The following is a 25,357-nucleotide window of genomic DNA, read 5'->3' on the forward strand; positions in this document are numbered from 1 at the left end:
TGTGTTGAGGTAACAATGTGCATTGGTGGTAAGTGATGTTCACTACCAGTCCAATAAATGGATGCTGCATTCAAGCATTCCAAATGACTCCTTGTCTGCATACTGTACCTTTTGTTTTGCATATATGTTTTTACAAGTTACAATATTCAGGCTACAGAGAGAGTTTTTAGGGTGTCTTGCTGCTGCTACCACAGTAGGGAGGAATCAGAGCCCTTGTCTCCTCCTAACACCTGTCATAATTTCCATACCCAATTTCTCCTCTCCCACCTCTCTTCCCTTCCATACGTTGCCTAGCCCGAGGGCAGGTAGGGCATCTCATTGTGGTAGTTGTAGTCAGGGCAAACCTTCTGGACCAGGCGGTAGTCTGTGCTGTAGAAGGAGATATAGATGCAGATGACCTTAAAGGGCTTGGAGCAGATCCAGGACACGTGGCTCTGGGTCTGCTCCTGGAAGCAGGTCTTGGATGGGTCATAGTTGCACAGCGAAGTGCGTTTGCTGCGGTCCACCTTCTCATAGTCCACGCGGCAGTTGAAGATCTTGGAGTCCTTGGGGTAGACCACGCTCTGGCGCTCCAGGTCAAACTCGACTGCCTTCACCGGTGGCACCAGGCTGACAGAGATGTTGCCCTGGCCCGTGGAGTTGTGGCGAAAGTAGACGCTGAATGTGCCATTGCCATGATCCACGATCTTGCCAGTGATCAGCAGGTTGAGACGCACCGTCTTGATGTTGGAGTAGAAGTCTCCCCAACCAAACATCTTCTTGAATTTGCCAGTTTTCACGATTGGTCGGCGCTTGACACGGGAACTCAAGGCGTCAGGCTTGAGAAGGTCACTGCCCAGCATCTCCCAAAACTCCTGCTTGGAGAAGTCCTGCTTGGAGAAAGGGATGGGGGAGCGGTAGGGCAGCTCTAGAGAGGTGGAGTTGGCTGCTCTGCTCTTGCTGTGAAGCATCCAGCGGCTCAGAGGGGACAGCGGGGCCTGGCTGCTGAGAAGACCCACTGTTTTGGAGGAGTCGTCTGAGGAGCTCTTGGGGCCTGAGGAGTCATCTTCTTGACCCAGGGCCAGCTGAGAGGGACAATGTTTGTGCATGTGGAGGGTAAAAGGAGTTGGAGAGAGGGGAATGGGGGGGGGGGACAAAGAAAATAAGCAGTTATTTTGCAAGGGAGAAAGAATCATGGACAGAAAACAAATTATAGTTTAATCGATACTTAATTTACTGTTCATACCTCTAGAGGTAGTAACCGTGACATTCCATAAATGTTTTATATATATAAAGATAGATAGATATATGAATCTGTGGACTTTTTCAAGTATTGCTATTATTATTATTTTCTCTTTTTTTTTTACCTCAACCAAGAGTGTGAATATTCCTCTACATCTAGTTTTACTGGGAGCCATTGTAATTCCCTGAGCTCATCTGCCTCCCTCCAGCTACCTGAGAAGCCTGAGGGACCAAAGTGAAGATTTAAACAGAAATCCACACTAAAACACAATTCACATGAAGTGTGCTTTTCCCAGTCTTAGACAGATTAATCGATATTTGTGAGCGTGATCCGTTTTCTTGAAAATGTAAAAATTCTGAAGTGTTTTTCAGTCACTGAGAAAAAAAAACTTTTTGAGTTGTTTCTTTGACAATGAACAGGGGGTTGATTTATGAGCTCCCAGAATATTTGTGATTTTACGTCAAAATAAGCTTGATTCATAGCTCGTGCCCTGGGACACATATTCCTGCATCCATCAGAGGGTCTGTCTCCGATATCTTCAAATTCAATCCCCTAGCTCAGTGTCAAGGCAGCGGTTTCACAAAGTGTTGCCTAGTGACAACATGGAGGAGAGAGAGCATCACCTCTCTTATTGCCAGTCATGTAATAATCACAATGTTTGTTTAACTAGCCCAGAATTAAACCAAAATGTCAAAGGTGCCTTGTGCAATAATGTTAACCCTGAAGCATGGTACGATGGTAAATGTGATTGCAATTCTTTGATTTCTGTATTCAAAGCCACAAGACCAAGGCCAGGTGAGTTGGTTTTATTGTTGTCTGACATCCTGCCCCCATAAAAAAAATTAAAAAAAAACAACCTGGCTCACATTCAAAGTCCAAAGCAACCGATGCTGCAATCCCACAGAACAATATCTGCTGACATCTGCCTTGCGTAAATGTCAGCAGATGTAATGCCTTTCTGTTGCTTGATTTTTTAATGTTTTATTTATTTATTTACTCGTTCAACAAAGAATCAAGTAGGGTGACACACAGCACCCCACATAAACTCAATTTACATCAAACTGCATTTCATTTTAGGGTAGATTTCTTCTCTTCCTTTCTTTCTGTTTGCTTTAAGCCCTGCGGTGTGGAAACAGGAAACTCTTGCAGCCTCCATACAACTGGTTAGAAACTGGGACAGGGAACAGTAGAATAAACTGTTATGTCCAATTAAGGCTTTTGACATTTTATTTAAAAGAAATCTGCATCGGCCAACACACAAAGCTGTGAATCTTGACCATGACTCGGTAGGCTGGCAGAAAAGATGCAGAAAAGATGCAGCAGAGCTCTGCTCAGCTTGGCAGTGGATTTGTGGTGAGAACTTTAATGTGAGAACATACAAGTAGGTAGTTATTGATCCAGTAATGGCTAACTAATTATCTATTAAAAGGTACCTCTATCAGCTCTGTTCCAATAATAACTTTGGCCACTATTCTGTCCTTTAATCCAGCAGTGTAGATGACCTGCACAGCTTTGGTTTTGTTTTGGCTATAGTGAATATTGTAATGCATATGGGCAATAAGCTATTAGCCATCCAATAGTGAGCCAGTGACTTAGTGAATTTGTGTGTGTGCATGTGTGTGTGTGTGTGTGTGTGTGTGTGTGTGTGTGTGTGTGTGTGTGTGTGTGTGTGTGTGTGTGTGTGTAGGAAAGAGAGGAGCTGTGCCCTGGGATTATAACGATTTTGCTGGGATATATTATGTATCTTTCTCTGTCTCTTCTCTGATCCATCCACTGTCTTGACTGCCTGGGTTTCCTTGTGCAGGCTTAATCAGGATTATTAAGTTTTACTCATTGTTATTCCATTTTATGCAGGTTTTTCAAACTGTATTGATTTTCTGTCTCACTAAAACATGTATTTTCTTTCGTAACAGCATGGATCGCATTTCAGATGTACTGTGAGGATTCCCGCTGTTGCAGTTGTGTGCTGGCATTTGACTGAAATGAGAGGAATCCCTTGGCTAATGTGTCTTCATCCCTATGAGAGTGATGAAGACTAGCTGTCCCCTTCTCTGGTTACCTCAGTCCCACCACGTCCCCAGCTCCACACGACCAGGCTCAGCCTCAATCACACAAACACCATCAGAAGCATTGATGAGCGCCCCTTTTCTTCAGAATCAGATAGTTGTGATAGCGTTTCTGAGATCCTTCGCTTATTCATTATGAATTAAAAGACATTGGATGAGCTGTAGACATATTGATTTTAATTTCTTCAGACGCTCCTTTTTTCTCCTGATGAGGGAATTGGGGGCAGGCGATATGACTGACAACAAAATACTCAAATAGTCCCCATGGTTCCCAGTGACAGACTGGTTTGTGTTTGATATGTCTGCTTCAGAGTGTTGGTGGCTGCCGGGCAGGGGACAGCCCTGCCTGACTCCCCGGATGGCGCTTTAAGCATCCCTGTGGTGCCTTACAGAAGGCCTTTTAGGGCTGTCGGGGATATGTCACTTTTAATTTCTTCAAAACTGGCCCTTTCTTGTAGATCCTGGTAATTTTGCTCACACCACTCTTGATCTGAGATGGTGCTGACAGGAAGGGTGTAACAATGGAAACATATTGCAGGATGCTTTGTTGCAGCTTATAAACTCAGCAAGGCATCACTCTTTTTCCTGCACTGTCTTCATTAGAGAGGCTGAATGGCCGGGCGGGGGAGAGCAGAAATGAAATGGGCACTGTGCTGTTGTTGAACAGAAGATTTAAGTGTCTGGCACTGCTGGAGATGTCAGGTTCAGTGTGCAGCATCATTGTCAAAGAAAAATGTTAGAAGTGGCCTAATAATGCTGGAGAAAAATAACCATTAGCTAAGGCTGTAAAGATTATTACTTTAACACAGCAACAGAACTGTGTGTTTCTGCACGACGACGCCATGACACACTGTGTTTCACAGTTGTTACATGGATATGAATATTGTGAATATGAATATACATGTCGTGAATATGTACCCTATGGTATGCATGTATTTTTGCATCCCTGCGTGCAGTTATTAAGGTCATTACATGTAATGGCTTCATATCGTATAACAAATGTTGCTATATTAATGAATGTTATCAAAAACAGAAATGTTACATGACATACTCTGCCTTTGTTTTCTGGAAAATAAAATCTATGCGGACACAGCTCTTTTGATGGCTATCAAAGTCTAGAACAAATTGGACTTGGAGATGGGCGGGGGGGGTAAGGAGTTGTATGATTTAAGTTGAAATAATATAGAGACACTGCAGCGTCGTGTGATGCTGAGTAATTGCAGCATACTGAACATGACATTCCCTCTCTCTGTCATTCCTAAAATACAATCCCAAAAGATGTCCTTACAACATGAAGTATACTTGCTCTGCCACAGATCATATTTTTTATTGTGTCATAATTTTGAAGAAGTGATTTTTTTCCTGTTTTTATTTTGTCCTGACAAGAGTTGGAAAGCATGCCTGAAATGCAACGTATGGCTTATTTTGGGGGGCATACATGAAAAGTTTGACTTTACGCCATTTTTGGGTGTGATGTTTAAGACCACGTGGATATTCTTCCCCTGTTAACTGTGGGTTTTACAACAGTGTATTCAGCAGGAGAGAAACGAGTTAGAATAAGTTTGTTTAGCTTCATGAAGCTTTGCAAAACCCAGCCACAACTATGCAAAGAGTGGGCGGTGGGCAATGAGGTTTCTGTATGGGGGCGGCGGTTTGGGATGATTTTGGCATCCATCATTTGTGTTGAGTGAGTCAGGGAGGCTGGTGGGGAGGAGGGAACCGGTGTCACTGGGGTACCTGTGAGTCATGCAGTCTTAGACAGCGCAGGCCTGGGCCTCTTTCCCAGCAGGGGGGATCCTCTCTCGCCTGCCAGTTCCACAGGCAACAATCAACCTGCTGAAGTGGCAGGTACACCATTTTAACCCCCTTTCACCAGGTAACAGATTCATAATATTGTTGTAATAAGATCAGCAAGCAGCTTAACTCAAGTCCGTAGTGCAAACTGCTGTGTTAGTGTATCGAGGCACTGGTGACAGACCAGTAAACCAACCACAGAATTGGGCTATTGTTCCATAAGTAGAATTATGCTGTGGATTATACATTTCAGTCTCACTTGGCGGCTCGCTGAAAACACACTGCAACCTGCGTAGCAGGTATACACAGGAGACCCTGCCTATATGGTCCCCTAGCAGGGCCCGCAACCATGTGCTTGTCCTGGGGAGCCGACGGGTTCAGTAAGCACTCAGTTTTCCTCTGGCCATTGGGTTGAAATCTTGGTCTCCAATAGGACGTTAATTTTTTATTAAAGGCTCTGGCAGCTCAGATTTCTTAAGTGTTCGTTAATGCTTTATGCTATTTTTCTCCCCTTCATCCTTTCTCAATTTCCAGATCTAATATGCTCACTGCAGGAGACTTGTCTGTTACACGATTAAAGTCTAAAAACGGCTGTGCCCTTATAACTAATTATTCTACTGGCTAGTATGAACTGAAGAGCATGAAGCACGAGAGAAATAGAAAAAGGTAATTTAAAAAAAAAAAGAAAGAAAAAAAGCCGTTGACTCGTAATGAATATTTTACATAGGATTTCATGGGGTCAGCAGAGCTTAGATCTCTGATGGGGACGGCGGGGGGGCAAACTATCTATATCAAGGCTTGTTTCTCTCTACTCCTCCCCCACCCCCTTTATTTATTTATTTATTTATTTATTTTTACTTTCCTTTTTTTTTTTTTTCAAACCATTCTGGATAGGTTAAGTTGCATGGTCCCAGTGGACTGCGGCTCATTTCGTATGCTGAAGGAGAAGCCTGGCTTTGAATTGGCTATCACATTTTTACATTATAAGATATCGACGAGGCAGCGGTGTGAGGGGAACTGCAGCAGAGGACTTCTTGGGGAGAAAGTTCCTCTTGGGAGCAGAGAGCAAGCAGGGGCTGATGGGACAGAGCTGATTAAAGCTCTGGGGCGGCACAGTGGCCCAGTGCTTAGCACTGGTGCCTCACAGCAAGAAGGTCCTGGGTTTGAACCCCAGGCCGTCCCAGGTCCTTTCTGTGTGGAGTGTGCATGTTCCCCCCTTGTCTGCATGGGTTTCCTCCAGATGCTCCGGTTTCCTCCCACCATCAAATAGACATGCATGTTAGGGTTAATACTATTGCCTGTGCCCCTGAGCAAGGCAATGGAAAGAAAAGAAGTGGAGTGGGTCCCCGGGGCCTGCAGCCGCCCACTGCTCCTATACAATAGGATGGGTTAAATACAGAGGATGGATTCCCCACTGGGATTAATAAAGCATCTCTCTTAAGCTCTCTGTCTGTGCCATGGCATTCACACTTGTGTGAGAAAGCTTAGAGGAGGCCTCCAGTATTGTCTCATGGAGGTCCGGGTTTAAACTCTCTTATGAAGGACTACAGTGAGATTATAACTCTTCTCTGTCTCTCGCACCCTATCAAATCTTACAAACACAGGTCATGCTCACGTAGCTGCTCATGCAAATCCCGTGCTCGGTGAAGGCATCCTCGCTATCAGTCTAATGAATGCAATAACTCCCCATTTCAAGGTTAGCCTGAACCTTCGCTTGTCCTCAGCACTGCACGGTTTGAAAAGGGGGGGGGTATTTCCAACACTGAATCACTAGAAACCGTCACTGGTGAGCCCCACGCTAGACGTCCATTCAAGCAGAACGGTGTGTTTGCAGCTTGTGGGAGAAATGAGAAGACAAACGGAGCCGCTGGTCTCCTGTCGTGCTGCAGGTAAGCAACCAGCAACCGCCATCACACCTTGACGAGGGTCAGCATGAACCTCATATAGCGTGCTGAATCAGGAAGGCTTTGGTTTCTCTCACTTCCTGCTAACATATGCCAACAGCCTTGAACCCCCCACGACAACAAAGACGGAAAAAAAAGACAAAAAAAAGGTCCCAGGTCTCCTCCCTAATATGCTTTGGGTAGGACATGGATGCTCCCGTATGCTGAAAAGGAGGTTCTGGGAAAGTAAAAGATCGTTTTGTACAGATGTTTTTACATTTCATAGCTGTGTGGTAATTCTACATTTTCTCAGTGCAGTTGAACTACAGTTTGTGCGATTGGAAAATGGCTGCTATGCATTTTCCTGTTCTTAGTTATTTCTTCATGTGAAAGTCATGTGTCTTTACATCTATTACCATGTGTTATACCCGCTCATTTACCCTAGGCTATGCCACACTTTCCTTAAGCTATACCAGATTCCATCATCCATCCTTTGCTATTGAAACAGACACTAAAACACACACACACACACACACACACACACACACACACACACACACACACACACACACACACACACACACGTGTGTGTGTGTGTGTGTATATATATATAGATAGATAGATAGATAGATAGATAGATAGATAGATAGATAGATAGATAGATAGATAGATAGATAGATAGATAGATAGATAGATAGATAGATAGATAGATAGATAGATAGATAGATAGATAGATAGATAGATAGATAGATAGATAGATAGATAGATAGATAGATAGATAGATAGATAGATAGATAGATAGATAGATAGATTTGTCCGGCTTGCACTTGGTTTCTCCTGCAGTCTCCCAGAGAAGGATGCCACAGTAAATTGCCCTGGTTTGTGCAGACGATGTGTTCTGTCTCAGGACAGCTCTATGCTTCACTATACAAGGCTGACAATATGGCAGGGAGTATACTCCCCCCCCCCTCAGTCTGCCCCTACAGTGGTGTCAGGCATGCAGCAGGGGTGGATGAAGGCCTGGCGGGGGGGGGGGGGTGTTCCTCCAGGTTCCACTGCGGGTGGTCAGGGGAAAGGTCCATCTCATGGGTCACTCATGCCGTGGCAGTGCATAATTCAAGCTGTTTTACACCTAGGCAGGAAGTCACACAGCTTGTCCATTATAACTCACTGCCGCTCCCAAAGCTTTGCTTCCTCATGGATGTTGCCTCAGCATTTGATGTGGATTTGTTTTTAAGGTGCAATAGACGATGGTGAAAAGCTATATTTGGTTAGCTGTTAACGAACAAGGTATTTTCAGGCAATTTCTTTAGAATGGCTATCATAAACTTTCTATTTTAATTATTTCCTCATGTGAAGTCTTTTTCTCCATTACCGCATGGCTGAGTTGCAAAGTAATTGCTTCAAAAAGGCCATAACGGAAAGGTCGCATCAGCGTTCTCTCATAAGCCCTGTGACCTGAAGTCCCTCAGACAAGAAGACCCCGAGCCTGAGCCGCTGTGGATCAGAACCGCAGACAACGTGAATAAAAGTACATTTCTGTTTTCCTTTGAACTAACGGGTTTTTTAGCTAAGGAGGAATCCACTGATTTTCCATTTGCCTTCAAACTGCCCGGTGGTGACGGGGTAGCCATGATCAGAGGGAGACAGACAGATGACATCAGCAGGATGCACGGCAGCACCTGCCACCCCAGTGCCCCTCTGGCTCGGACAGGCCCACCCTGCTACTCACACACATTTCACAAACAAGAGGCACTTTCTGTGTGTTTGCATGTGTGTGTGTGTGTGTGTGTGTGTGTGTGCACGGTTGGGAGAGATACTTTATAAATGTATTATGTTACAATTACAAATTACCTATTAAAAAATGTATTTAGTAATTGACTGTAAATACGACAATATTAAAGTAATGTAATCTGGTTACTTTTGGATCACCTCGATAACAAATGTGGAGAAAAGACAAGTTAAAGTGATGTGATTGATATCTTCTTTCAAGTGCCTTTTGTAAGACAATGTAACAATGTAACCTCAGAAAGGCCAATGGGAACACCAGGCTTTTCAGCATCAAAACATGTAGCAACAAGGCAAACAGACAATACTGTTTTAGTTTTGCCTGTAGATTAAAGACACCCACACCCACACCCGCACCCACATCCACACCCACACCCACCCTCTCCTTTAGTGCTGCTACATGAATTAAGAGCATCCACAGTGGTCTTTTTCATCAACACATCAGGTGTCCACCTACTGACCTGTCAAAAAGAACGTCATAAAATAAATGCAGGTAGTAGGCCGATGGCTTACAAATTAAGGAATAGGCTGTGTCTATACGTGTCCCACTTTCCCCCACACATACACACTATTTGTCCCACATTTGGTTTGGTGGCATCCAGTCACCCTACATGCAAACCATAGAGCGCCACAGAGACAAATATGGCCGTCCCGCCACATTTAGCTCAGAAAAATAAGGGACACTTAACCCATCCCATCTCAGCCCCTACGACCGCCAACCCAGGCCCCATGACCCCCCCCCCGCCCCACACACACACACACACACACCTCAATGGAAATGGTTGCTTTTATTTTTTGTTAAATAATGTCCCTGATTGTATGGATGTGGCATTAGCTGGGAATGTGCCAGGCTTGAAAGGTTCATGTAAAAGGAAATATACAGTAGGCTGGCAACTGCCTGCCGTAAGCAGACCTACAGACACGTAGCTACATGTTTCAGCACTTTACTGGTAAACAAAAGCAACACATAAACTAGAATAAAAATAAACATAAGTGTACAATGTACTCTCTTTCATTTCCTAACAAAATCGCATTATTTGACAATACGTGTACAATTTGAGGCCTGCGCCACGTGCCCCGGGGAAGCTGCTCTGGTAAACCACCACGGAGTCCAGGAGCCCGGGCGGCAGAGCAGAGGACTGCTCAGCCCTGCTCGGGCTGGGACAATACGGAACAAATCACACCCCGCATCGCTGCAGCAGGGGACATGTCGTGTCCCTTGTACAATACAGGACGACCCCGTCTTTTAAGGGGCGGGCGGTGCTGCAAAAAAGCACGAGACCGTCCAGACCCACTGGTGCACGCGCCAAGTGTGATGTCGATCCGATGGACGGACGGTTGCCGAGAAAACCGAAGGACGGACAAACAGACAGACAGACGGACAGACGGATGGACAAACAGACAGACAGACAGACAAATAATCCTTACATTGTAGATAGTTAATTATTATTATTATTTCGGAATTTTGAAACGTGTGTAGTTCATATATCAAAGACTGACGAGTGTGTGGTGTCAGGCGTCCTCCCGCGCTGCCCGTGACTGACCACAACGAGCGGCGCGAGGCAGGAAGCTGCCGTCTTGAAAAAAGAGCCCCCGTTTTTAGAAACGGTGCTGCTCATCTCACAGTTCCGTGTTGTTATATCCTGATGACATAACGCCCGCTCAGTTACACCCCAAGCGTGTGTGTGTGTGTGTGTGTGTGTGTGTGTGTGTGCGTGTGAGAGAGAGAGAGAGAGAGAGAGAGCGAGAGAGAGAGCGAGAGAGAGAGAGAGAGAGAGAGAGAGAGAGAGAGAGAGAGAGAGAGAGAGAGAGAGAGAGAGAGAGAGAGAGAGAGAGAGAGAGAGAGACTGACCGAGATGGACGATATAGGGAAGAACAGCATGTGTGAAGAGTGCCCATAGCGAGACTAATGATCACAAAAAGGATAAAAAAGGCACACACATGCAAAAAGAGCAGGGACGACTGGAAAAAGAGAAGAATTAATATTCCGGCGACTGCTTTTGTTTTGCTTTAAACGCCCGCGTGCAACGCCGGTGTGTCGCGGCAGGACAGTGATGGTTTCCTGTTCGTGTGTGCGGGTGCAGGGTGGCGCGCATCCCTAGCAGGGGACGGGTTCACGAGGACAAGGTCAGGAACGCACGCGGTGGGTAGGTATCTGAGAAAAATGGATCAACAACTTTCCGTCGGGCTGACATGGGGAAAGGGGTCCCCTGCTTTTACAACTGACCTCGGGCACATATGCTGCCTCTGAGTCCAGCACAGAGTCTGCAGGTCTGAGACGGAGCCGCTCCGCTTGTGTCTAATGCATAGTGTTTCCCCGGATGCCTGTAAGGCTGTTCATCATCATGAGATTTAACAGCCCTACTGCTGCACCCCTGTCTGCTTTACAGCCCAGCCCAAACGTGTCTCCCACTGCAATGAGCTCTTAGCCCTTTCTCAAAACTTCACTGTAAAAGTGTTTTTTATATATGACTTCTCTTGTTGGGCAGTGGTGAAGTGAGAGGAAGGGGGACAGGTAACTGTGCTTATGAAGCCAAACGAGACATAACAGACAAAGCTGTTTAGAAACTGACAACATGAAGATACTGGATTCACACTTGTTAATACGAGTCCCTGCATATTTGGTGTTTTCTTCATATCTCTGCTGTGAGAAAAATCCAACTGAGATCATTTCCAAATTGTGGCTTTTAATAGTTTTTTCTGGCCTGAGCAAGTCCCTTCACCCACAGCACAAGGAAACCCACTTGAAGCCAATTGTCTAAAAAGTTGATTTCTGAAAACTTGACACTTTGAAAATATAGTGTAAGGCTTTAGTGTGACTGCTGAGATATTTTTACATCTCTCAGCAGACATCACAGACACCTTCAGCAGACTTCACAGAGACCTTGGCATGCCCACGGATGTCTGCACACAAAGGATGAAGGCACTCCGGTCAGTGTCACAACCAGGATATACACCCACTTGGGAACATTGCAGAGCAGCGTGTGTGAAGCATGCTGACCGCTCATGGCCACACAGAGGATGAGGCTGACCGCTCATGGCCACACAGAGGACGAGGCCGGCCGCTCATGGCCACACAGAGGATGAGGCTGGCTGCTCATGGCCACACAGGAAGAGGCTGACCGCTCATTGCCACACAGAGGACGAGGCTGACCGCTCATGGCCACACATAGGACGAGGCTGGCCGCTCATGGCCACACAGAGGATGAGGCTGACCGCTCATGGCCACACAGAGGACGAGGCTGGCCGCTCATGGCCACACAGAGGACGAGGCTGACCGCTCATGGCCACACAGAGGACGAGGCTGACCACTCATGGCCACACAGAGGACGAGGCTGACCGCTCATGGCCACACAGAGGACGAGGCTGACCGCTCATGGCCACACAGAGGACGAGGCTGACCGCTCATGGCCACACAGAGGACGAGGCTGACCACTCATGGCCACAAAGAGGACGAGGCTGACCTCTCATGGCCACACAGAGGATGAGGCTGACCTCTCATGGCCACACAGAGGATGAAGCATGTGCTGCTCTTCCACTTCCAGGGTATTGTAGTGTGGGGTGTGAGACAGAGAGGGGCTGAGAGCAGTATATATGCAGTATGTATGCAGTATGTATGACAGAGCATACATGCAACATCCTGACACCGCCCCCTACTGCATACTCCACCTTGCAGACGCACCAACACGTCTGGTAGCTCTGGTCAGGGTGTGGTCACCCTGTGAGTTCTTTAAAAGTTTTACATTTATTTTCCATGAAACCACTTCTATGAATCCTTTCTTAATGAGGCGTCCCGGTTCAGGATAAATTATTCCTATCTTAGAAGGAACGCCGTGATGACAGGCAGGAAAAGGCCTTGGCATTTGAATACAATGAAGCCCAGAAGAAGTGGTCTCGCTCCGCCGACCCCTGAGCCCTTCCTTTCAAGCATGCGGCAGTTTGGTGCTTTGCTCAAGAGCAAATGATTTATGTATTAGTTGCCGTTGAAGTTGTCACAAAAAGGGGGAGAGCGCTCCTCAACCGTTTCTTTCCGCCCGCCGGCATGGGGACTCTAACCATTGACACGTAGCCCACTATGAAAAGAGGGAAGCTGGGGTGTGGACCATGTGGAGGACCATGTGGAGGAGTATACTGGAGGAGCTGCTAACATGTTGCATGGCTACGGGAGAGAAGACGAGTGTGTTGGGGGATTTGTACTTTTTTGTGACGGGGGGAGGAGGGAGGGTAATGTTGGATGTTGGGCACACTGTGTGTGTGTATTATATGTGTGTATTTTGTTTGATTTTGGTGGTGGGGGGGTCCATGCCAAGGCTTACAGGTTACCTCACTATTTTCTGTTTTGTCTACCTGTGTTGTATCGTTGATTGTGTAGAGTGTGCTGGTTATGTGTGTGTGTGTGTGTGTGTGTGTGTGTGTGTGTGTGTGTGTGTGTGTGTGTGTGTGTGTGTGTGTGTTGTTTCCCTGCTGGTTTGGTGTGTGTGTGTGTGTGTGTGTGTTGTATTTTGAACGTGTTGTTCTATAGAATGAAAGACAAAAGACTGTTAACACTGGATCAGGAGTTGGAGTTTCGCTCCGTCTCCGTGCAGCGGCAGCATTGATCACCCTGACATCGCAGCCCTTCTCCCGGGTGTGTTTGTCAGACACGGAGTAACACTGGATTACTGACGCGTCTGTAATTCAGAGGCGTTAACAGAAGCTGCTCTCTGACGACGCGTCTTAAACCAGGACTCCTTCATTTTGCACTTTAGCTCTTTCTCTTCCACAGTATTTATCATTAAGCCGTTCTCTGCCCTGGCACCACGCCAGCTCTGCACAACACACACATACTATACACAACACACACAGGCTGTACACAACACACATATGCTATACACAACACACACAGCCTGTACACAACACACAGACGATACACAACACACAGACTATACACAACACACACAGCCTGTACACAACACACACAGGCTGTACACAACACACACAGACTGTACACAACACACACAGGCTCTACACAACACACACAGACTGTACACAACACACACAGGCTCTACACAACACACACAGACTGTACACAACACACACAGACTGTACACAACACACACAGGCTGTACACGACACACAGACTATACGCAATACACACAGACTATACACAACACACACAGGTTCCTTGTGGAGTTCTCACACCGTGTTATAAATACTAGTTGTGCAGCGTACATCCACAGCAGTGTGTTTTAAGGTGTGTGTCCCCCCCCCTTTTTTTTCTCCCCATTGTGGCCGGTCAATTACCCCACACTTCCGAGCCGTCCCGATCGCTGCTCCACCCCCTCTGCCGATCCGGAGTGGGCTGGCCACTACCACATGCCTTCTCCGATACATGTCGAGTCACCAGCCTTTTCTTTTCACCTGACAGTGAGGAGTTTTACCAGGGGGACGTAGCTCGTGGGAGAATCAGCTGTTCCCCCTCCCCCAACCCCCGAACAGGCGCCCCGACCGACCAGAGGAGGCGGATTCGAACAACACTGGGATTCGAACCGGCGATCCCCGTTTTGGTAGGCAACGGAATAGACCGCCAGGCTACCCGGACGCCCTTAAGGAGTGTTTTAAGGAGTGATTTAAGGAGTGATTTAAGGGGCGCATATGCACGTGAGAGAGCTCAGCGACTCGGTTCCACAGGTTCCGTGACTGACAGCTGGAACGTCTGTTTTATTTTTATTTTGTTGTACATATCAAAATAATATTTCTTGAGTTAGCTGTGAAATGTCCAGTGTAGGCCGTTTCCTCTCATTCTTACAATTTGCTACTAGATACCGTATAAATGAAGGTCCGCGGAGTCGTGAATGAGCTGCGGCTCCTGGTGCATGTGGAGTTGCTTCCAATCAGATGCCGTCTGCTGGCTGAGTGGCGGGGGTGAGCGCGAGCTGCAGCCCTGCATATTACACCTGCTCTGCATAAACACAACTTTCCCAGCGAAGAATGGCTTATATAATTCATAACCCCGTAATTAATGTCTGAAACATGACATCCATCACTTTCACAACAACCAAAGTAGCAGCTTGTGATATTTTGGTCCTTATTAAAGCAGCGTTTTCCATTTAAACACATTTTCTGCCAGATGAGACTGAGGATTTCCGAGCTTAACACACAGGAAATCCTCTAAATTGAATTTCCAACGCAGGGTAGAGCTAAACGGTGATTAATCACTGCTTTGTCACGTAATAAAAAGTTAGATAATTTAATAATTGCTCCATAATTTATCAACGTCACACAACTAATAAATTGCCCATGATCTCTTGATGAGGGGCGCTATGCACGTTGTGTGTAGACAACGCAGCATGGCGACCGGCGTGGCCATCATTAGCTGCCGACCTGGAGGCTCGCGCTACAGTCACACTCTCAAGCACGCGGGGCGAAGCTGCACGAGTGCGCCTTTCACCTCTCATTACTCGGCCCTGGTATGCAAGGCGGAAGAGAGGAGAACTAATCATTAGGCCCGTAGCTCATCCGCGCTGTTCGCGGGACCCAGTGAAAGGGGTTTCTCTTCACAGCTCTTCTGAAACGTCTGGGCAGATCATCATCTGAGCTCCTATGGGTCCGCAGGCCTTGCACGCGCCACGGCAGCTGTTAAAGATCAGCACATTAAAACAGCATAAAGAAAATAAAGCTTATTAACCACGAGGTCACCCAGTATTACAACTGGGCGCAGGGAGCTGGACCAATGCGACGCCCCCTCTTTCAGCAGCGCCCATAAAAGGGAAAGAAGAAGAATGAGGACTGCAAGTTGTGTTCAGGTGCAGCCGCCTCTGTGAGTTTAGCAGGGACGGGCTGGTGAGGAGTCTTCTGTCAGTTCTGGAAACACCGTCAGTGATTTCTGAGCCGTTAGCCTCACACACCGACGTCTGTTGATTCGTAAGGACGCGATCGCCCCGTTCAGAGACGTTTACCCGGCAATTCAACATGATCTATTTTAATGGCATCTTCCGTTAAATAACCTCTATAGGTTTGGCGAGTGTTGTAGAAGGCTGCGACAGCTCACTACATTTAGGATGCGTTTGGCCACCTCGTCTGTCTTTCGCTGTGTGCAGTCACCGGAGGTTCGTTTGGTAGAAACGGGGGAACTGGAAGTGGGACCGGACGACCGCAGCTGCGCCGGTGCGTCGGGCAGGTACGCACAGGTGCAGCGCAGACCGGAGGCAGGGCTGCGTGTGCGGGACGCTGCGCCCTCCGCTCCATCACCCAGGACACAACCCGGACACACACACACACACACACACACACACACACACACACATACACACACACACACACACACACACACACACACACACACACACACACACACACACACACACACACACACACACACACACACACACACACACACACACACGACCGAGCCAACTTTCCGCACCACCCGAGACCGCCGGTATACTTCCACACTTCTCTTACCAAACAAGCGGTTCCGTTGAGCAGCAGTAGGATGAAGCCGTGCTTGGTGCGCATCATTGTGGTGCGGAGACCCCTAAGCTCCCCAGTTATTTCCGACAACAGCTTTCCCTTCAGGAAGAAGACACTATTCCTCCGGTACCGTGTCCCTCACACGGTCCCATGTCCAAGCCAAGAGGCTCACGCGCTGCACCTCTGAGCCGCCGGTCCGCTTGGTGCCGTTCACCGATCCCAGGTTCGAGTCAAATTAGTGGAAGAGGAGAAATCCATAGATGAATACGAGCATATGCAGCTTTATCATCCTGGGGGGGGGGGGCTATATGAAATCCCTGTTCAGTGTGACGCGGGGTGTCCATGAAGTGGATGGGTCGTCATTTGTCACTCGTGTCGCTGCAGATCCTCGGGGATGAAGAGCGATCCTGGGTAGTCTTCATCTCTGTGCGCGCCGACTGGCAAGAGCTCACACACTTGCGCTGACGGTTAAACAGTTTCTCACCCCCACCCCCCCACCCCCATCTCGTCCCCGTGTCTTTCACGCCCGCCCCCCCCCCCCATCCTTATCAACGTGCTTCACACGTGGACAGCCAACTGGCCAGCGGACTACTTCACGGAGTACTTCTCACGGCAGCGTATCCCCTTACATGGCATAAGAACACAGTGGCTGCATGGGAATCATTGTACGGAGTCTTTTCACAGCATTTATATTTATCCACAAAGTGTTTCAAATGTGTTGTAATATGCGAGTACACTGGCGCGGCTGCTGTGTTGTACATTTGAAAACTGCTTTCACATTTGGTTTGAGGTGTGTCGTGTAATGCCGAGAATCCGTGGGAAAGACAAAGCCACTGATTTTTGCCACGTCTTGTCACATCGTGTAAGCACTGATCACACTGTTGCTCAGGACCGCTGGTCAGGACTGCTGGTCAGGACTGCTAGTCAGGAGTGCTGGTCGGGACTGCTGGTCAGGACTGCTGGTCAGGAGTGCTGGTCAGGAGTGCTGGTCGGGACTGCTGGTCGGGACTGCTGGTCGGGAATGCTGGTCAGGACTGCTGGTCAGGGTTGTTGGTCAGAAGTGCTGGTCAGGAGTGCTGGTCAGGACTGTTAGTCAGGACTGCTGGTCAGGACTGCTGGTCAGGACTGCTAGTCAGGAGTGCTGGTCGGGACTGCTGGTCAGGACTGCTGGTCAGGGTTGCTGGTCAGGAGTGCTGGTCAGGAGTGCTGGTCAGGACTGCTGGTCAGGAGTGCTGGTCAGGACTGCTGGTCGGGAATGCTGGTCAGGACTGCTGGTCAGGGTTGTTGGTCAGGAGTGCTGGTCGGGACTGCTGGTCGGGAGTGCTGGTCAGGAGTGCTGGTCAGGGTTGTTGGTCAGGAGTGCTGGTCAGGAGTGATGGTCAGGACTGCTAGTCAGGACTGCTGGTCAGGAGTGCTGGTCAGGACTGCTGGTCAGGAGTGCTGGTCAGGACGTGTTCTGCCACAGAAGCGTGCTGCAGAATATCGACTGCGCAGGAGCCCAGAGCGCTGCTGAATGTCGCCTCAATGGAGAGTGATTAATAAAGACTTGCCTAACTCACAGTTCATTAAGAGCAGGTTAATGGACTGAAATGCTATAGCTATCTCCGAGAGAGTCCCTGGGCTCTTCACAGCTCTGGTTTTACTTAATTAGACACACAGGCCTGCATAAGCTTCAGTCAGTCTGTCTGTCTGTCTGTCTGTCTGTCTGTCTGTCTGTCTGTCTGTCTGTCTGTCTGTCTGTCTGTCTGTCTGTCTGTCTGTCTGTCTGCCTGTCTGTCTGCCTGCCTGCCTGTCTGTCTGTCCATCATTTTGTTTTCTGTTGCTGTTCTTTAACTTTAATCAAGCCGCTTTACTATTATGGGCTCTCAGTGGTTGCTGATAATGCATGTGGTGTTAGCTGATTGTACTTTTTTTTAATAAGGGCTAATTGATCTCGGTTAAAGGGGTTAATTGGCTCTACATGAGTAACACCACAGCATTTGACTTGCAGAGGTAGAAGGTCAGGGATGAAAGGTCAGAGGCTGATGTCCGTCGAACATGACTGGGACAAAAGAGTGTGTGTAGGGAAGGGTCATATATATACATATATATATATATATATATATATATATATATATATATATATATATATATATATATATATATATATGTGTGTGTGTGTGTGTGTGTGCGTGTGTGTGCGTGTGTGCGTGTGTAGATGATTTATATATAGATACATGACCACAGGAATAATGTGTTGACACAGCAGCCTCCAAGCCTCGTTGCTAGAAATGCTGACAAATTATAGCAGCGGTCTCATCACATTGGGCTACTTGATATTTATTGATATTTGTCGTTGTTTTGTTTTGGTTTTTTTAACTCTAAACGCGTCTCTGTGTAATTCCACGTGTCTCAACAGGACCGGTATTACCGGGCAGCACCAACAGCCTATAAAGAGAGAGCAGCTCCCCAAGCCGCGATTTAGAAGCGCAGCAACAATAATAAAATGCCTTTAAAACGGAGAATGTTGACTTTGACTGCTGCACATAATTATAGGTCCATAACTCCGTGCGTGTGTGCTCCCCGGGGAGCAGCCAGACAAGAGCTCCGCTATTTTTAACTCACTTGAAATGAGCGGAGTGAAATGTGAAGGTACGAGTCTCCTCACACCCCGGACCGGCTCATGTTCATGTTGTTTCACATCAGCATGACAAATGGCAGCGTCTGTTTATGTGCTTCCTTTTTATTCCCGCTCTCCTGCCAAACTCCAACAATTCTACTCAATCATTGCATTGCCTGACACGTAATCCTATTTCACAGTATAATTCAATTTGGATGAGGAGCTGCAGGCAACTGACAGACTGGTGAGATGTCAGGGACCCGGCCTGCTGGTGTTCTAGGTGAGTATTGGCTTCCCTCTAGTGTTCAGTATGGGAGGTGCACCCCTTGAAGCGTTAGCGTACATTTGTAATTGGTGGTGGTTGTGGTGGTTGTGGTGGCGTTTAAAGGGGTGGGAGGTCCCTTGGCTATAAACGTAACATACCCAGTTTATTAGATTAAATATATTTCTTAATTGAATTGCTTGTTTCAATTTAAATGTAAGATATTTAATATCTTTATTTTTACTTTTTTTCCAAATGCAGATAAGCATTTGGAAAATAAGCATTAAATCAAATCAAATCACATCAAATCAAATCAAATCAATTGTATTTGTGTAGCCCAATATCACAAATTACAAATTTACCTCAGTGCGCTTAACAGCAACACAACATACTGTCCTTAGACGCTCTCATCAGATAAGGAACAACTCCCTTGTCCACCACACCCTAATATATATATATATATATATATATATACACGTATATATATATACGTATATATATATATATATATATATATATTATATATATATTGTAGAGCCGAAGGAACGGAGAAGACCGTAGGTTCACACTTTAGCCGTGTAGGCAACTTTCTTTAATCAACGGTAAATCAGAGAGACAACAAAACCACAGCTCGACTGAGCGGAGGCGGCAAGAATAATCAGAAAACTGGCTGAACAACCATAACTTAACCCTGCGTTAACCTGCCAGGGCAACCCTGACTTGACCCTTAGTTCCTGGGGTGAATTCTGTCCCCAATACGTGTCCACCACAATATATACATAATTTATAGATAAACATTTCCATAAGCATTATACATGTTTAATTTGATTCATATTTGATATGCTTATATTTGATCTATCGTTCTACTGATGATGACCAAAAACTACATATAGGCTTAAAATTTCTTTAAGCCAATACTTTTCACTGTCAAGCCAGTTTGATCATCCAAAAGACACTAGGGGGCATTGTAACTTAAGGAAAACCCTGAAACGTTGAGCAGCCCCAAGACTGTGTAAATCCTCTTGAACAGATGTCTCCGGCAGTGCATCCAGCACGTGTATGTTACATAAATAAGGAATGAAGTGTTTGTTTATGTCTGACTCTCATCATCCACTGGAGCACAAACTAGCAGTCATCAGGACGCCGTGCCACCAAGCTGACAACGTCCCCACCGACACAGCAGCTGGGGAAGGGGAGAAATCCCACATTAAACAGGCCCTGGTTAAGTGTGGTCGTCCTAACGGGGCATTTGTCAAAGCCAGGAGAAGGACAACAGCTGTCTAAGAGTTAGCCAGTGGGGATTCTGTATGTGGCGGGAGTGTCAGCACAGTTGAAACGCGTATTTTCCGAACACCACGTCTCAGTTGCTTTCAAACCCCAAAACACGCTGTGCCAGAAGTTGGTCCACCCCAGGGATCGGGTCCCCGGCACAAACAGCAATACAGTGTACACTGTTACGTGCCAGGAGGATTGCCGTGACTTGTGCATTGGGGAAACCAAACAGACGCTGGCCAAGAGGATGGCACAACACAGGAGAGCTAACACGTCAGACCAGGACTCTACAGTCTACACCCATCTACAGGCCAGTGGCCACTCTTTCAAGGATGAGGATGTGCACATCCTTGATAGGGAGGAACACTCATTTGCATAAGAAACTGATTGTTGGTTTGGGTCATTATGCCACTGTATTGTTTATAAGGGTGGGGATACCTGCAGTCAGTTTAAACTGAAGAAGTCACAGTGATGAGTGATGAAGCGTATCTGTCAATAAACACTTTGTCCAAATGAACTGATTCACCTTTCTATGAAAGTGTTTGTTCAAAAGTTTATGCAATTGTTAAAAATACATGAACTGGAAGAGAAGTTTTTATTGTTTTTGGCTGGTTAGGACATTTCAAACTTCAATTCTTAGGTAAATCCTCCAACTTCCTGCACTGGAGTGTTTTTGCTGTATTGTACAGCAGTAATATGAGGTTTGAAATTGACACCACCAGATATAGTCATTTCCCTACCTAATCCTAAACTCTCTTGTGCTTTCCAGTCTTGATCTTAAATCTTCAGAGATCCAAACAGACAACCCTCTCAGTCTTCCCGGCCTCCACTAACCACTTTTCCCAATCGAAGGAAAGTGGCTGAGAGAGAAGAGATTAAGAAGGACGCGTGATCGCTGCGGCTTGCACTGGAAATAGAGATGTAGGAATGAAGGGAGGATTTAAATGGACACTGGGGGGAGAAAGAGAAATGGGTGGATTGTTGGAAAAGAACCTCTCAAGCTATGATGGAGGTCTACATAATCATGCTCCATTAGCCCTTGATAGATTTGATTTTTCCTTCCGTTTAATTTCCTCTCCTGACGGAACAAGGAAAGCAGGGCAGTTCTTTTCCCTCTTTCAGTTTTGCTTGACAAGCCGCCAAGTGCACTTTTCAGTGTCAAGCTATGTTGCTTCATTGTTGGTCTGGTAACATGTCCCCTTAGCATTGGTGTTGCAGTTCCTGTGTATATTTTCCCTCTGTGCTCCAGTGAGATGTTCTCATGTATTCACCCAGGTCTCCCACTAACCTCAGCTCTCCCCGAGGCTTTGCTGAGACATCTGATGGAAAGTTTCTGCTGGTTAAGTGTGCCACAGAGGGTTAATTAAGTCACAGCGGGCAAGGGAGAAGACATTTGGGACTTGTCAGCTTTTTCCCCCCAACCTTTTCATTTTTATCTATTTTTTTTGTTCAGAAAGGACCGATTACTTCCAGATCTTGATGGAGACTCTGCCTCTTCCTTGTCTGCTTTGCCGTTCTGCTGGTTCCATGCCATCCTTCCTTGTTGTCTTTTATCAATCTCACACCATTCAGACGTGTTTTGTGCCTTATTCCGTTCTTTTATTCCCCAATACTTTCTTAAAAAGTATTTCTCCCATTTTAAGTTTCTGCTGAGAGCTTCATAACCTGCAGAATGACTGGCAGCTGGTTTCGATGTGCTGACTGAATGGCAGGTAGAAATACAGCTCATCACTGTATCTTTACTCACCTCATATGAATCTTCTCTTTGGAACACACCATTACACTAGGTCCTCTCTTAAACACTCGTCTCCTCATGTGCTTCTGATCAGTAGTGTGTCCCTATGTGTGAATCCGGTCACAGGTCATGAAAATGTCTTAGGAAGTCTAATAGTGTTAGTGACCACAGGGGGTACGAATGACTCATTCTTACACTCCGCTGGCTTTCAGCCGCTACACCGTTCCCTCTACACTATTTCACCTCCTGCTGATACTGAAAACAAACACCCCTTTGTGCCCATCGAGCAAGCTTAGGGTTTCTCACTGAGGCAGCGATGGGCTTCATTCACACTCCCTCTCATGTCTATTGAGTGACAGCTTAAACCAATTTAGTTTTTTATATAACCTTTGACCTCAAACATGCCCGTTGATCCACTCATAAATGGTTCCATGATGCTTACTGAAAACCATGTGTCCCAGTTGTGTGACAGCAGCATAGACTTGACATGTCTTGATGCATGCTCAATAATCCAGGTAAGCAAATCACAGAAAGGTTGAATCACTTCATCTGTACACAACGTTTATTGGCAGATATGTTTCGTCACTCATCTAAGAGACCTCTTCAGTCTCACTTGACTGCAGCTGTCCGCACCCTTTCAAACAATACAGTGGGAGGAGGACTGCTATGTATATCCAAGCAAAAGTGATGGGAAATTTCCTTGAGGAGTCCTGAAATTGATTTCCTGTTCTGGTCTGTCCTGCAGGGGCAGCTAACAGCGGCTTCGGCAACCATGAGTACTCATCACCAAAAGTAGTGAAAATAAATAGACATGAAAACCATTTGATATTTGTTTTTATGTATGTTTACTGTCTTAATTTCTATTCCTATTTATTTGGTTTTATTCATGTATTGTCTTTACCTCCTCTGTGCTCATGTCCTTTGGTCTTATTGTCATTTTTAAATTGTCAAAATCAGAATCAGAAACACTTTGTTGTTTCATTTCATGCACTTGTGCACATGAAACAAAACAGAACATCATTTCCCCCAGCCCACAGCAGTGCGACACAAAGACAAAAACACATATCCAAAAACTACAAGAACTACAAGAATACATATATCCACAGTAACACATATATCCAAATTAACACGTATATCAAAACTAATACATACTTCTAAACTAAAAGAAAAAAAAATCACTGTCCAGGAGAACAAACGCCAGTCAGGATGACTGTCGTTACTGCCGGTCTGCATGAGCTAGCAGTTAGCTTAGCCTGCCCCACTTCTGCGTCCTGTCAGATTTCCCCCGATGTTTCCTCTTCGGGCGCAGCTCCGATCAGGGCCGTGGTCCCTGGGCCCACAGCACGCAGCAGACCAAGCTCCCTCACCCAATCCAACACCAGCTCTCCCAGCCAGACACCTTCAACACACCTCCCTGCACTCACACAATGACATCAAAAACATAGTCAAGGCTAGGCGAGGCTGCCACCAGACCACCCTCAGTGTTATCGGGACTGCCGTCCTGCATAGGCTAGCAGATAGCTTAGTCTGCCCCACCTCTGTGTCCTGCCAGACCACCCCTGGTGTTACCTCTTCAGGCACAGCTCCAGGCAGGGCAGTGGTCCCTGGGCCCACAGGATGCAGCAGACCAAGCTCCCTCAGCCGATCCAACACCAGCTCTCCCAGCCAGACACCTTCAACACACCTCCCTGCACTCACACGATGACACCAAAAACACAGTCAATGCTAGCTTAGCCTGTCCCACTTCTGCATCCTGTCAGACCTCCCCTGGTGTTGTCTCTTCAGGCACAACTCCAGGCAGGGCTGTGGTCCCTGGGCCCACAGGATGCAGCAGACGAAGCTCTCCCAGCCAATCGAAGACAAACTTATATGCAGATGTGGACAAAGACACTGCATGGACGGTACTGGATGAGGCCGCTGCAAACGTGAATTTGTGCCGCCATCGTTCTTGTCTGGTTTTATTTCTTTTGTAAAGCTTGTAAAGCACTTTGTAACATTGTTAATAACAGTGCCATATAAATAAAGTGTATTATTATTATTATCATCTGCTCACTTTAACTCCCTTAGGGGGATTAGCAGTCCGTGGCTCCATACCAAGCCTCCTGCCACAGGCGAGTGATGTGCTCTGGCCATTCTCCCTCATTTTCATTTGTCTTTAACCCTGACAAAGCACATCTTGAAACATGACTCATCCTATACATTCTTGAAGTGTTTGTTTTAGATAAACTAGTCACAATGTTCATATGGTCTGTTGTAGTCATCGTATCAGGGTGAGTCCTGCAGACCCTAACATGGCACTCTCAGCTTACACCGGCTCAGGCGGATCAAAGCAGAGCCACAACCAGCTGGGATGCTCAGTGCATAAAGATACAAAACAGGTCATTGGGCAGGTCAGGGGTGACCTCTGTGAGGGTGTCCGACTTCAGGGTCTTTTCAACGCCCTCTGTTGTCCACCATTGTGAGGCGGGACAGAAGGCCTGCGATGGAGAAGGTAGCAGGGCACCTTGGGGGAGCAGGAGGACAGGGACTCTTTGAAGCAGGTGGTGTTGGGATTGTGGCTGTGTGACCCTCTCAGAACCCCATCCTATTTCCACCATGCATATGGACACCACCTCAAATGTCTCCTCTGCCTGCCTTCCCAATCCAGCCAGTGTAACCTGAGAGCTGTTGTGAGACCCTTTCAACCACCAATGGGTTCTTCCTATTGGTTGGAACAGGAAGTGACTTTGACCCTGTGAAAGCCCCGGGGGTCAGACATAGAACACTTCTCTTAGCATAGTGACAATTGGATTAGTGTTTTATGTAAACATGGGAGCCCAGGGATCCTGTAAACACACACACACACACACACACACACACACACACACACACACACACACACACACACACACACACACACACACACACACACACACACACACACACACACACACACACACAGAGTTAATCGGGGCTCCAAACACAATTTAGGTATGCTGTTTGTTGCTCCCTGGTGTGGTTCAAAACTTTACTCTAAGCTATCATGTTCAAGCCACGATGGGGAGTTCATAAAATATGTACTGGGTTTTTATTTTATGATAGGGGAGCATGGCACAATGACACAACATTATCTTTGAATGAAGAATCGATAATTGAAGTACACTTATCTGTCCTCAATGGATGAGTCATCCAGTCCACCACTTTGCCCTTGCTATGTTTAGAGCGGCATTTATTTTTTAGCAATCTTTATGTGAGCAGTCTAGCAGCCTCACACACACACACACACACACGCACACACACACACA

At 46.6% G+C, this 25,357-nt stretch overlaps 1 protein-coding gene across 1 annotated transcript; it reads right to left on the reverse strand.

Moving 5' to 3' along the window:
* Window positions 1–290: 290 nt before the first annotated feature.
* Window positions 291–21,872, reverse strand: LOC130119812 (neurexophilin-1). Its single transcript, XM_056288407.1, has 3 exons — window positions 21,806–21,872; window positions 1,388–1,443; window positions 291–1,064 (listed from the first exon to the last, which is right to left on the reverse strand). Exons 1-3 carry the CDS (start codon window positions 21,870–21,872, stop codon window positions 291–293), a joined length of 897 nt encoding a protein of 298 aa, XP_056144382.1.
* Window positions 21,873–25,357: the final 3,485 nt, after the last annotated feature.

The sequence above is a fragment of the Lampris incognitus genome, chromosome 10 (genome assembly GCF_029633865.1).
Source record: "Lampris incognitus isolate fLamInc1 chromosome 10, fLamInc1.hap2, whole genome shotgun sequence".
Lineage (NCBI taxonomy): Eukaryota > Metazoa > Chordata > Actinopteri > Lampriformes > Lampridae > Lampris > Lampris incognitus.

Bases quoted from the DNA above. Each gene is read 5' to 3' on its own strand.
- LOC130119812 (XM_056288407.1), bottom strand. From the start codon at position 21,872: ATGGCATGGAACCAGCAGAACGGCAAAGCAGACAAGGAAGAGGCAGAG. The intron at 1,444-21,805 runs GTAATCGGTCCT...TTGGTCCCTCAG, and splicing joins GTCTCCATCAAGATCTGGAA to GCTTCTCAGGTAGCTGGAGG. The intron at 1,065-1,387 runs GTAAAACTAGAT...TGTCCCTCTCAG, and splicing joins GGGAATTACAATGGCTCCCA to CTGGCCCTGGGTCAAGAAGA.